Source organism: Diceros bicornis, chromosome X, assembly GCF_020826845.1.
Source record: "Diceros bicornis minor isolate mBicDic1 chromosome X, mDicBic1.mat.cur, whole genome shotgun sequence".
Taxonomy (NCBI): Eukaryota; Metazoa; Chordata; class Mammalia; order Perissodactyla; family Rhinocerotidae; genus Diceros; species Diceros bicornis.
Window position 1 is genome coordinate 64,790,839 of NC_080781.1, and position 14,013 is coordinate 64,804,851.

The 14,013-nt window shown below is 37.5% G+C and overlaps 1 protein-coding gene across 4 annotated transcripts in view; it reads left to right on the forward strand.

Moving 5' to 3' along the window:
- OGT (O-linked N-acetylglucosamine (GlcNAc) transferase) overlaps window positions 1–13,771 on the forward strand; it is a 32,917-nt gene extending 19,146 nt beyond the window's left edge. For all 4 annotated transcript variants that reach the window (XM_058536167.1, XM_058536168.1, XM_058536166.1 and 1 more), the window contains 12 exons: window positions 89–190; window positions 870–1,049; window positions 1,724–1,882; window positions 2,034–2,123; window positions 3,376–3,501; window positions 3,837–4,007; window positions 4,117–4,233; window positions 4,322–4,492; window positions 5,907–6,059; window positions 7,762–8,014; window positions 8,278–8,401; window positions 11,503–13,771. In XM_058536167.1, coding sequence (XP_058392150.1) covers window positions 89–190; window positions 870–1,049; window positions 1,724–1,882; window positions 2,034–2,123; window positions 3,376–3,501; window positions 3,837–4,007; window positions 4,117–4,233; window positions 4,322–4,492; window positions 5,907–6,059; window positions 7,762–8,014; window positions 8,278–8,401; window positions 11,503–11,677 — 1,821 coding nt within the window. In that variant the 3' untranslated portion in view covers window positions 11,678–13,771. The remainder of the gene's footprint in view (window positions 1–88; window positions 191–869; window positions 1,050–1,723; window positions 1,883–2,033; window positions 2,124–3,375; window positions 3,502–3,836; window positions 4,008–4,116; window positions 4,234–4,321; window positions 4,493–5,906; window positions 6,060–7,761; window positions 8,015–8,277; window positions 8,402–11,502) is intronic.
- Window positions 13,772–14,013: the final 242 nt, after the last annotated feature.

The window sequence follows — 14,013 nt, forward strand, 5'->3', positions numbered from 1 at the left end:
ACTACTGTTTATTATAATGTGTGCATGTTAGCACCTAATGTTTAATTTTTGGGAAAATTTTTGACCATCCCACTTTATTTATTTCCAGGATTCAGGGAATATTCCAGAAGCAATAGCTTCTTACCGCACTGCTCTGAAACTTAAACCTGATTTTCCTGATGCTTATTGTAACTTGGCTCATTGCCTGCAGGTAAAGAATAACAGGCTAGTAATTGGCTTTCGGTGTTGTCATCACTTTTTTCTTCTCCCCCCCCCCCCCAAAGCCCTAGTACACAGTTGTGTATAGTTGTAAATTCTTCTGGTTCTTCTATGTGAGCCGCTGCCACAGCGTGGTTACTGACAGGCGAGTGGTGTGGTTCCGTGCCTGGGAACCCAACCCGGGCCACTGAAGCGGAGCACGCTGAACTGTAACCATTAGACCATGAGGGCTGGCTCCCCTCAGTGTTATAATCACTTTTTAATTGTTATGTGCGGTATTAATCCAAGTCTGGCTGGAGACAGTGTTGTGTTTTTTTTCTTCTTTTTGGTGAGGAAGATTAGCCCTGAGCTAACATCTGTTGCCAGTCCTCCTCTTTTTGTTGAGGAAGATTGGGCCTGGGCTAACATTCGTGCCCATTTTCCTCTACTTTATATGGGATGCCGCCATAGCATGGCTTGGCAAGCGGTGCGTCGGTCTGCGCCCGGGATCCGAACCTGTGAACCCCAGGCCGCCGAAGCGGAGAATGCGAACTTAACTGCTACGCCACCGGGCCGGCCCTGACAGTGTTTTTTAATAGGTTATTTGACATTACTTTAGGCCAAAGACACATAAAATGTTAAATCCCTGGAATAGGGTTTTTCGGATAATAACTTCTTTTTGCCTCCTCCAGATTGTCTGTGATTGGACAGACTATGATGAGCGAATGAAGAAGTTGGTCAGTATTGTGGCTGACCAGTTAGAGAAGAATAGGTTGCCTTCTGTGCATCCTCATCATAGTATGCTATATCCTCTTTCTCATGGCTTCAGAAAGGCTATTGCTGAGAGGCATGGGAACCTCTGCTTGGATAAGGTGCGATTCTTTTGTTTTAATCTTTTTGTAGAGTAAAACACAGGAAACTACACGAATCAAGTGTATGGCTTAATGAGTTATCATAAGGTGAATACCACCCAAGTTGAGAAATGAAACTTGATCAGCCACCTCAGAAGCCCCTTCTGTTGTGTCCTATCTCAATCATAACCCCCTCCGTCCCATAAGGTGGAATCCTTAACTGAAATACTAACAATAGACTAGTGGTGTTTTCCTTTAATTTGAAAACCGTAATGTTTAACAAAGTGTTTGGTATTTCATACTCACCTTTGAGAATTAGAGCACTACTTGATCAAAGGTGAGAATTTGCTCAGCAGAATGGATTGGAGTGCTGGGTGTAATTCTGATTTTTAAAAATGCTTCTTTACGGAATTTTCTAAAATGCAGAGTTTGTCATGCTCTGTCCACACTGCCTCCTTTGTACAAGTTTTAGATTTGCTCAGCTGTGTCATAGGCCTCAGAAACAGGTCAAAATATGAAACGTATTATAGACTGCTAAGGTTGCATTGAACTGGCTATCTGAATTACAGTATTCTGGGCAAACCATTCCCAACAGGTGTGAGGTACAGGTTTGGTATTGTTTTTATTCAGTTTTCCTAGATGAAAATGTATGTATAGACTCAACTTTACTAATAAGCTTTGGATTCCATTGGTAGATTAATGTCCTTCATAAACCACCATATGAACATCCAAAAGACTTGAAGCTCAGTGATGGTCGACTGCGTGTAGGATATGTGAGTTCTGACTTTGGGAATCATCCTACTTCTCACCTTATGCAGTCTATTCCAGGCATGCACAATCCTGATAAATTTGAGGTAAGACTAGTGTTTCTCTAGAGTCACTGTTTATTTATAAAAAACAGAAACCCATGATGGTGGCTTTATTGTCGCCATTAGATGTTAAGCCAACTGTCTTTTGGAAAGATTTGAGCCAAGGTTATTAAATATACTGTGTGCTGCCTTTCAGGTATTCTGTTATGCCCTGAGCCCAGATGATGGCACTAACTTCCGAGTGAAGGTGATGGCAGAAGCCAATCATTTCATTGATCTTTCGCAGGTAGGTGAAATTCTTACACTTCTAACTTTTTATTTTGAGCAAATAGTGAATAAAACTATTGGCATATAGCTTATATTTTTCGTGACAGGTATTAAACATCAGCAACTACATATGGGCAATAGCTTTGATCTTATTTCCTTGATCATTTACATTTATAATTGGCATGGATTTTGCTGAGGTTGGAAATGAAATAGAAATGCGGTATATATGTGCTTGCACATAAAACTTTTCTGGGGTTTGAGCCAGCACTTGCAACAGTAGATAGTTAATATTAACTGAATAAATTGAACAAAATGGTGGCTTGGAAGAAGAAGAGATCATTTAAAGAAAATAGGTGGACTATGGTTCATCTATTTTCGTGGGCCTTTGCCTTTGGTTATCTTTATTTCTATACTTGTTCTATTGCTATTTCCTCTGTGAGCATAAGTTTTATGATAAATTAAGATTGAAACCTGTGGGGGAATTAATTTGCTGAGGGTGTAGACTTGAGTTTTTTCTTTATAGACTATTGGCCACTTCGGTGACTAATAGAGTTATGCAGTGTATAGTATATCTAGTAATTCATATACAAATCATTGAAGTCCTAGCAGAAGGATGTGAGATTCTTGTCATTCAACAAATAATACGTACCAACATCTTTTGCAATATAGCTGTTGCTTCGGAAGTATACCTGACCATTTTTGATGTAGGGTTGGACTCTATGACCAAGAAGCATAATGCCCTCCACCTCTGAGACTTTCAGGAACTCTCTGCTTATTGACTAGAGTCTAAACTCTTTAGCATCACCTTCTAAGTTTGACCACAATCTTGTTTTCCAGTCTTGTTTTCCCCACCATGTGCCCTCATGTATACCCTATACCAAATAGATGTGATCTACTCACCATTTTTTAAACCTACCATGCACTTTACTCTGGTTCTTTATTCATACTCTTTTCTACCAAGATTGCATTCTGTCCAACTCCCTTAAACTCCTGTCCATCTTTGAAGGCCCATTTCAAATACCAGCTTCTCTATGAAGCCTTGTTATTCATGCATTTAATCTAGAAGTAAACTCTCCTTCCTCTGTATTCTGTTTCTCTAATGCTTTGGGCCCATTTCAGTGGCACTTAACCATATTTTTACCTTGCATTAATGTAATTTGTGTTCTTATCACTTTTGCATCTGGGAATTTGAATTCTGTTTAATGCCATTAAAACTAATTGAATTAGCCTGAGAGTCTACATACTGAGATCTTATTTTTTTTATTCCATAGATTCCATGCAATGGAAAAGCAGCTGATCGCATCCATCAGGATGGTATACACATCCTTGTAAATATGAATGGTTATACCAAGGGTGCTCGAAATGAACTCTTTGCTCTCAGGCCGGCTCCTATTCAGGTAAAGGAATTAATAATTGCTTATAATGTGTATTGGGCTAAAAAGACAGTGATGTGTTTTTTTCCCTTTGGTTACCTGGCATTTGAAACAATAGGGCAGACATGCCTGACTTAAAAAAAAAATGTAATACTTGAAATGTACAGGGGCAAAGAATTTTGAGTGTAGAACACAGTGCCCACAGGTACATGTATATGGAGACATGGTTAGTCTAAAATACTACTTGATTGCTCTTGGCTAAAGAAGTCAACCCTCCTTGTTTGTTTGTTTACTTATTTAATTTTGGACCCTTTTGATGAAAGTTCTTAGTTTTTGGTCTGACTTTTTTTTTCTTTTAGGCAATGTGGCTGGGATACCCTGGGACTAGTGGTGCGCTTTTCATGGATTATATCATCACTGATCAGGAAACTTCACCAGCTGAAGTTGCTGAGCAGTATTCTGAGAAACTGGCTTATATGCCCCATACTTTCTTTATTGGTGATCATGCTAATATGTTCCCTCACCTGAAGGTAGGTAGAAAAACAGTGCTATGGGGGAATTGTAAAGAACTGTAGTCATTTATTTCCTTATTATCCCTGTGCATCCTAAAAGACATGTCTGAAACTTTTTTTGCATTAGAAAAAAGCAGTCATCGATTTCAAGTCCAATGGGCACATTTATGACAATCGGATTGTTCTGAATGGCATCGACCTCAAAGCATTTCTTGATAGTCTACCAGACGTGAAAATTGTCAAGGTCAGAACCTGGTCAACATTGTCGTTGAAATAAAGTTATGTGCATTGGAGATCTTCCTAATGATGGGTTTTGTGTCATTTTTTTAAAGATGAAATGTCCTGATGGAGGAGACAATGCAGATAGCAGTAATACAGCTCTTAATATGCCTGTCATTCCTATGAATACTATTGCAGAAGCAGTTATTGAAATGATTAACAGAGGACAAATTCAGATAACAATTAATGGATTCAGTATTAGCAATGGACTGGCAACTACCCAGGTGAGAAGAGAATAATAGAGCATAATATGTACCAACAAGTATGCATTTATCTCCTTTAAATCTCATAATAACCCTAGGAGGTAAGTGTCATTATCCTTGGTTTATAGATGAGGAAATGAGTTCAGTGGAAATTGGCATCTTATATAGGTTTGTCTGATTTTTAAAAGTCTCCTGGATTTAGCCAGCAGGTTACTTAATGAGAGTCTACTGTGTTACTATCTTGTTATTCCCTGCCTGTGCTTTACTCTGATCAATGGTGAACTTTCTGTAGGCATCATACAGTTTCTTGCTTCTGTAACTCACGCTTTCCTTAGTTAAATCTTGCTCATCTTTAAGACTTTCAGTTCAGACAGCTCCTCCAGGAATCCATTCCTGTCTTTATCCCTAACCTCTCTTTCCCTGCTTCATTGGTACCTGTCTTCTCTGCTTCTGTAATATTTGGGGTATATATCTTTACATCCAGCACAACACATTATAGTTCCCTGGGTTTGTATTCTCCACTGAATTGAATTACTTTAGGGCCCGTGTCTTAGCCACAGTGATGTAGTATGTGCTCAATAAATATATATTGCATACTTATAAGTGAATATGTAGCTCTGTCAAGAGATTGTAAGGCAAGGATCTCTGGCCTCTTAGGAGTTAACAGTTTTAGTGGTATAACAGTTCATACCGAAAGTGCTCGAAATGAACTCTTTGCTCTTCAGGCCAGCTCTTATTCAAGTAAAATAATTAATTATAATCACTCATAATGTGTATTGGGCTAAAAAGACAGTGATGTTTTTTCCCCCTCTGGTTAACTGGCATTTGAAACAATAGGGCAGACATGCTTGACTTAAGAAAAAAAAAAAAGTTCTTGAAATGCCCAGGGACAAAGAATTTTGAGTGTAGAACACAATGCCCATATGTACCCAATGTCCGTGGATACCTGGAATAGTTACATAACAATGTAAGGCAGTACTCAAATGTGTGGGAATTGCAAGATAAGACTATAATTGTGTACACAGATGCCCAGAAATAGTGATGATAAATGTGAGGGAGAGACAGTCTTAGTAGAGATCATTTGGAACAGTAATTTAAGTTTAGCCTTGAAGGTGGGTGTGAGGGGAAAAGGACATTTCATTCATGAAGAAAAGAGTGAGCAAAAGCTTGCTGTTGGATTAGTAGGGTTTTGAAGAGAACTTTTTGGCTGGAGTGAGAAGTTTCATAGTGCAGTCCTCCCCAAATTAAGAAAATGCTGTAACTTTTTTTCATTTTTTTCATTTAATATGTCATGAATATTTTCTCCTATTATAGTTCAGTGACATGACTTTTAATGGTTATACCATTTTGCATCTTAAGGATTCTTTATTGATTAAAAAAATATTGTACTATGTTGACTTTAAATATAATCATTGTATTCTTTTTCTTATTCTAGATCAACAATAAGGCTGCCACTGGAGAGGAGGTTCCCCGTACCATTATCGTAACCACACGTTCTCAGTATGGGTTACCAGAAGATGCCATTGTGTACTGTAACTTTAATCAATTATATAAAATCGACCCTTCTACTTTGCAGATGTGGGCGAATGTGAGTATGTGTAGATTCATTATTAATGTCTAGAGACCAGTAAAGATTCTGTATATAGGCCATTCAGGGTGGAGGGCAGCCTCAGTAAGATGTGCTCATTTCTAATCTTCAAAAGAGTTGTAAATTTTTCAGCCATTTTTGATTTTTTCTTTCAGTGTCTAAATATCAAATTATGAACCTATTTAATTTATGTATTCAAAACCCCAGGGATCAACAAACTTTTTCTTAAAGGGGCAGACGGTAAATATTTTTGGTTTTGCAGTCCGTACTCCCTGTTACCTCTACTCAGCTCTGCCATTGTAGCAGGAAAACACCATAACTATATAGATGAATGAGGGCAAGTGTATTCCAATAAAATTTTATTTACAAAAACAGGCAATATGCCAGATCTGGCTCACAGGCTGTAGTTTGCCAACCCATGGTCTAAACTGATAGCAAAAGCTGTCATGTACATCCACCCATGTTTAACGTTTTTGCAGTATTGTAGAGTTATAACCAATAAGGAATTGATTTATGCCATTACCTCTCAGTCAGTTCATCAGACAAGTTTGCATAAGCAGGATCTTTCTGAAGTTTCTAGATTTTGCCATCTGTAACTGGCTCTTATTTCCGTAGAGCTAAAATGGAGATAGTTTTTGGTTGATTTTTTTTTTCTGATTAATATCTGTGTTTTTTTTTTTAAGGAGAGGGGAGGGTGGAAGAGAAGAGGAAGCAGATGAGTACAGGTTACTATCCCTTAATCTGCACTTCTCAGTGTTCAATAAATCTGAAAACCAAAAGCTTTTTCATAAGTTTGTGGCAAATTTATTTGGCAGCAAAGCTACCTGAACTAATGTTAGGCTATTTGTGGTCTTTTATTTATTCCATTTAGTATGAATATTCCTTCATCTCAATGCAGAGATACTAATGTGTTTGTTTATAGGGAGTTGCTACTGAGGGTGTTATGTAACATATATGCACAGTACTACTTTTTTAAGATCTGAAATATTCTGAATTCCAAAATTCATCTGTTCTCATGTCTTTCAGAGACGGGATGCTGAACTTGTGTGGTACATTGGGTAGATGTAGATCTAAATCAGGGGTTGGCAAAACTATGGCCTGTGGACCAAATCCAGCCCATTTCCTGTTTTTGTAAATAAAATCTTATTGACACAGCCACGCCTACTTGTTTACGTATTGTCTATGGCTACTTTCCAGTGACAAGGTCAGAATTGAGCAGTTATGACAGAGTCCATCTGGCCGCAAAGCCAAAAATATTTGCTGTCTGGTCCTTTACAGACGTCTGCTGACACCTGATCTAGATTAGGCAAATAAAGTTAGGCAAGTCTGAGCTAACTTTGTTGTGTCATGGTAGGGGATTTAAAATTTGAAATGGAAAATTCCTCTCTCATCGACAAAAACTACTGCCGGTATCAATTGCCATAGGACATAGCTGCCTCAGATTTTGCCAATTAGTAACTTGTGTTGTGTCTTCTTACATCAGTCTCCTCTTTCTTTGAATTCACGTTGGGGACAGCTATGCAGAACAGGAACCTATAATTCAGTTGATCTAATTCATCTATGTGAAGAAAAGACTTAAGTTCACAGTAGGCTGCTATCTGGTGGAAAAGAATAAAGTGTGGTAGAATTATTAGAGATGTATGGGAGCCTTTCTTGAGAAGGGCAGAGCTGCTATTAATAATTCTTATTTTCTCTATTTTAGATTCTGAAGCGTGTTCCCAATAGTGTGCTGTGGCTGTTGCGTTTTCCAGCAGTAGGAGAGCCTAATATTCAACAGTATGCACAAAACATGGGCCTTCCCCAGAACCGTATCATTTTTTCACCTGTTGCTCCTAAAGAGGAACATGTCAGGAGAGGCCAGCTGGCTGATGTCTGCCTAGACACACCCCTCTGTAATGGGCACACCACGGGGATGGATGTCCTCTGGGCAGGGACACCTATGGTGACTATGCCAGGTGAGTTACTGATAAATCATTGGAATCTTCCTTGTTCTTTTTAAAATCTCCTTTGAGAGAGAGACCCCCACTCCTCCAAGGAGAAATTGTGTAGACTGGAAGCAACATGTAGGGCAAGATGATAGAAAATGAGACTTGTTCAGGTCTGAGCACTTGGCTCCATTCTCCTCATCTGCATTGTGTGGATACTTAACATAAATAACATTAATAACTGTGTGCTATTTGCATTCTCAGATGTGCAATTATTATCTTTGTTGTTACAGGAGAGACTCTTGCTTCTCGAGTTGCGGCTTCCCAGCTCACTTGTTTAGGCTGTCTTGAGCTTATTGCTAAAAATAGACAAGAATATGAAGACATAGCTGTGAAACTGGGAACTGATCTAGAATAGTAAGTAAACTTTTCTGTGAACAAATTACAGTTGTCCCTCGGTATCTGTGAGGGGTTAGTTCCAGGCCCCCCCAGTGGATACCAAAATCAGTGGATGCTCAGGTTCCTTAGTCAGCCCTCCATATCTGTGGGTTGACTGTATATGGTAAAGTGAAGGAAATAAGGAAAATTTAGAGACAATATAGGTGTTATGAAATCATAAAATAAGAGTAATATAAAATAGGTCAATTAGTTGTATGATCTCTGGATAGGAGAAGAACTTTCTAAACTTTCATAAATGAAGTGATCAATAGGTTTTACTATGTAAAGAGTAAGTGGCTAAATAAAAGTAAACCAACAAAATTAAATGGCAAAAAAGAGGAAAAAAAAAATCTTTGTTTCTTATGTCAAATATTAATAGCCAGGCTATACTTAAGAAGTATAAAGACTGAAAAAAGTTACATTTTAAATCCCTTAATAGGAAAGTAAACAAGGAAATAGCCAGACAACTCACTGAAGTAGAATTACAAATGGTTAACAAGAAGTTTCAACCTCTGTAGTAGAAATGTAAATTAAAATAACATTGAGGTATACCCATTAAAACACATAACGTAAATGCCCCAAAATGGGTGGGAGTTAGAGGGGTGATGCTTATATAAATGATGCTTTATCCATACAAGGAAATTGTGTTTATCTCTTAAATGCGGTTTTTCCTTTGGGTATTATGGGTGGTTTTTTTTCTTTGTGTTTTTCTGAGAAGTAGCATATTATATGGAAGTTTAAAGAAGCACCCTATTTGAGTCAGATTGCCTGGGTTTGAATCTAGGATCTCCCACTTACAAGCTTTGTGACTTTGGGCAAGTTAGTCTCTATGTGCCTTGGGTTTTCCATCTGCAGAATGGGGATGAATGATAGTACCTACCTTGCAGAGATGTTGTAAGGATTAAAAAAAGATGTTCCATGTAAAGCACTATGACAGTTCTTGGTACATAGTAAGCATTCAGCAGATTCTAAGCATTTATTTGTTATTTTCAAAATTTTCTCCATTGAGCATCATATGTATCTAAGAAAAATGAGTGAAAATTTTGAGCCCAGGCATTAAAAAAATTAAGATTCATGTCCATCATCCCAGGGATAACTACAGCAAATAATTTAGTGTATTTTTTTTTTTTTTACTTTTTGGAATTTAGTTGATTTTATACACTACTTTCCCCCAACATTTTGTTATGAAAATTTTTAATTTTGTAATAAACACTTGTGTAACTACCACCTAGGTACTACCACTAACATTTTACTCTCCTTGCTTTATCACGTAACTGTCCATCTATTTATTCATCTATCCATCTAGCAATCCATCTTACTTGATACATTTTGAAGTAAATTGCAGACATCAGTACTCTTCACCCTAAATACTTCAGAATGGACATCATTAACTACAGTTTAATATTTATTTCTTTTTTCTTTTGAGGCAGAATTTATGTTCAGGAGAATACACAAATCTTATGTGAGTTTTGAGAAGTACTTTTATAACTCAAACCCCTAACAAGATACAGAACATTACCATCACTCCAGAAAGTTCCTTCATGCCCTTTCTCAGCTGATCCTCCTCACCAACCCTCAGAGACGACCACTGTTCTGATTTTTTTTTCCCCACCATAAATTAGTTTTGCCTTTCTAGAAACTTATACAAATGGAACCATATAGTAAAGGCTTCTTTCACTTAGCGTAATGTTTTGAGATTGATCCATGTTATTGGCTTGTATCAGTAGTTCATTCCTTTTTATTGTTGAGTAGTATTTTACTGTATGGATATACCACAGTTTAACCATTTTCCTATTGATATACAGAACTTAAAAAAAAATGGAGCTGGGGCCGGCCTCGTGGCGTAGTGGTTAGGTGTGCGTGCTCTGCTGCTGGCGACCCGGGTTTGGATCCTGGGCGTGCACTGATGCACCGCTTGTCAGGCCATGCTGTGGCAGTGTCCCATATAAAGTGGAGGAAGAGGGCACAGATGTTGGCCCAGGGCCAGTCTTCCTCAGCCAAAAGAGGAGGATTGGCATGGATGTTAGCTCAGGGCTGATCTTCCTCACAAAAAAAAAAAAAGAGCACCAAAGTATTTTTATTTGGAAGAGAGCATTAATATGGTCATGTTTGGGTTGAAGCCAATAGATATGCATAGCCATTTTACTAGTTCTGTCACAATAAACATTAAAACAACTTTTTTATTAATTGCTTTTAAAAATGCACAGGAGTGTTACAGCTTCTGGTTCTAAAGTAGTAATTTTCTCCATATAAGAATAATCTCATGACAAATGATATATTCAGAAGGGGAGACTAGATAGAGAAATCTTCTCCCCCCTGTTTCCAGAATAATTGATTGCTTTTTTCCCCTGTTTCTGAACAGAACCATAGTCTTGATGATATTAGGAACACTTTTTTTTAATATCTAAATAAACAACTCAGTTCATGTACAAGTGGAAAATTTTCTCAGTAGACATATCGCATTTCTTTTCCCCTTTAGTGTTTTCCTATTTCATTAAAATGTTCATAAATTGAATATTTCATCTTATGTTTGTGCCTCAGCTATTGTAAATGATGCTTTGATGAACATCTTTCCATGGCCAGATGTGTCTGCATCTCTGATTATTTCTTTTGAATAGATTTAAAAGTGTTATCGATAGGTCAGTGGGTTATGAATATTTAAGATTATTAATATACACATTGCTAAATCACTTACCAAAAGGATAAGCAGTTTACATACCAACCAGTAGTACATAGGAATAGACGTATCATTGCCAATTCTTATTTTTAGTTTAAGGGTAGAAATGAGATGAAGTGGAGAAAGCATGGTATCTCTTGGATATACTTGTTGAGGAAAGAACTAAAATTTTTCAGAGAACGTGGAGGTGAACTCGATTATAAGTGTTAGCATTACCTTAGCTGTGACCTTTCCCTTTTTTAGCATTGAAGGAAGGGGGCCAATCAGAAGAGAAAATAGTGTGAAGTTTGTTCATGTATTTTACCACAAAAGTTACGAGGTATTTATGGGGACTAGTTCTGACTTTCTGCTCTGATCTGTAAACTTGGCTGTTTTTTTTTTTTGTTTTTTTTTTATTACCCAGCCTGAAGAAAATTCGTGGCAAAGTCTGGAAGCAGAGAATATCTAGCCCTCTGTTCAACACCAAACAGTACACAATGGAACTAGAGCGGCTTTATCTACAGATGTGGGAGCATTATGCAGCTGGCAACAAACCTGATCACATGATTAAGCCTGTTGAAGTCACTGAGTCAGCCTAAATAAAGACTGTATGCACAGGAGAATTACCCCTATACCTGAGCCTCAACCTTCTGGGGGAAAGGGAACTAGATAACGTACTTTTTACTTATCTGTACAGTATCATGTTGCAGATGGGTGACAAATAATGATAATAGAATAGCACAGTCAGACTTGCTTCCTGCATGATAGGGAGAGACATACGAGATGGGAAACTGCTGTTCCATGAGGAATCTCCATAGAATTTGGCAGCAACCAGGTGGTGCATAGGTCTGGAAGGTCTGATCTCCCTTGGTCTTCCATGGGATGGTTAGTGTGGAGGGGAGATATAGATTGTCCAGCCATTTTGTGATTCCATGGATTGATTGAGTCTTCTGAATTTAATTTTTTTCTTTATATTTTGGGTATTGGAGCTTTTAAAAATGTTTGGTTTCAGGTATTTTTATTCATGTGAAGTGTATACGATTCTCTTGAGATGAGGTTTTAAGCTAAAATGTTCCTTGTTTTAGTTCCTGAACTCTACAGATTCATGGGGACTTTGCTGGTGTAGTCTTTTTATAGGTTTTATAAACCACTTGAGCCTATATCAGTCGTTTTAGTGTCTGACCTAATGTTTGGAGCTATCAGTGCTTTGTTGGCTTAGGTGATGACTCCGTTTTCTTCTGGTCCATTTCCTTCCCTTCCCCTCCCCCCACTTTAAAATTTCTCCTGTAACTCAGCTAACAAAACCAAGTCTGATTCAAAACATCCCAGAGTGTTTCTCTTAAACACATCATCTGGTGCCAAATGAAAATTCTTAAGGAGTGATTATTAATTATAAAGGGCACAGTTGTGGTACTGTCATTGATGATACTAATATAGATTTTTTGGGCCTAGTTTTGACGTATTTCACCAGTGTTTTACCTTCGACTGCCCCTCTATGCTGCTTCCAAAACTGATAGTGTGTGATAAGATTTTTACCTTCCTTTCTAAAGTTTGTTTTTTTTTAAGTGAGTCCTGTTCTTCCTATTTCTTTCAGCAGAAATGAAATCCCAGGTAAGTATAAGTATTCAAATATTTGATCCGTAAATCACAGTTATCTCCAATACATTAAATAATTTTCATCAAAAAACATAGGTAAAAAGCTCTGAAGGACCAGCTATGTATATGAGTAATTATTTTTCAGACCTTCTAGGGTATTATATACTGTCTTCTGGACTTGGTCTTGAAGTCTGTATGGATTCAGCCTCAGTAGTAGCGAACTGTACCGCTACTTGGTTTGGAGTACAAATGAGACTTTAGCCCTCCTGGAGCTTGAGTTCTTAAAAACCATAGGAATAAAATTATTGAATCTCAACAAAGGATCGAGGGCTTGAGGCTTAAACAAGCCAACATATGAATATGTTTTGTCTTGCTGTATTGCACTTATGCTATCCAGTAACAGATAATTTTTGTCTGCTAGTAGTGTTCTAGATTATAATGTCTTTCCAAAGCACTGAGACAGTGCACCTATTCTGTAGTTGCAGCTGATGTCTGAATGTATCCTAGCTGACGAATTATTGATTAATAAGAACTTGAATTTCTGAAAGATTCTTACTGTTACCAAAATCTGAGCAAGGAATCTCAAATGCAATTCTTAGCCAGAATTACATGTTAATGAACTGTATACCTTTTAACAATGTAAATCAAGAAACATCAGTTTAGGAATTTCTTAATTTATTTTTTACCTGATTGAAATGTCAGTTAAAGGTTGCCAGCATGGTTGCAGATAAACTGATGTTTGAAATTCACCAAACTACTTAATGTGGAATAGGATAATATACTTGCAATGCCCTCAAGGCTGTAACCTTACAGCCATTTTATATAGCACATCATTCCTCCTATAGGGATGAACTTTTTCCTGGCACGAAAAGTAGCCGCTCTGGTTGAAGCTTTGCTTATTGTAACAGGCTTTTGTTTCCAGGTAACATGTCTGTGGAAGACTTAATTCTGAATAGAGATATAGGTATTACTGGAAACTAATTGTTTTTTTCTATTATACTATGCTTTATCAAAAAAGTAAAACATGTAAATTGTGCTACAGAAATCCAGATGTTGTCTTGCAATCTTTAAACAATAAATGAATGATTTGCCCTTAATATGGCTGTTGTATTTTGTGTTCTGTTAAATTGAGTTTTGGACAGAATAGAAGGGTTATCCAATGATGAAACCTACACTTGAACAGCTCCGAAGAAAAGGACCAGATTTCCCTAGTATAGCTATGATATTAAGAATTATTTTGTTTTCTCAGCCAAGTGTGGTAGAGAGGTGGGGTTGCTGTATGATCCATTAAAACAATGACAAAGCCTGCAACTCCGGGCACAGCCATTGTTGCTTGTTC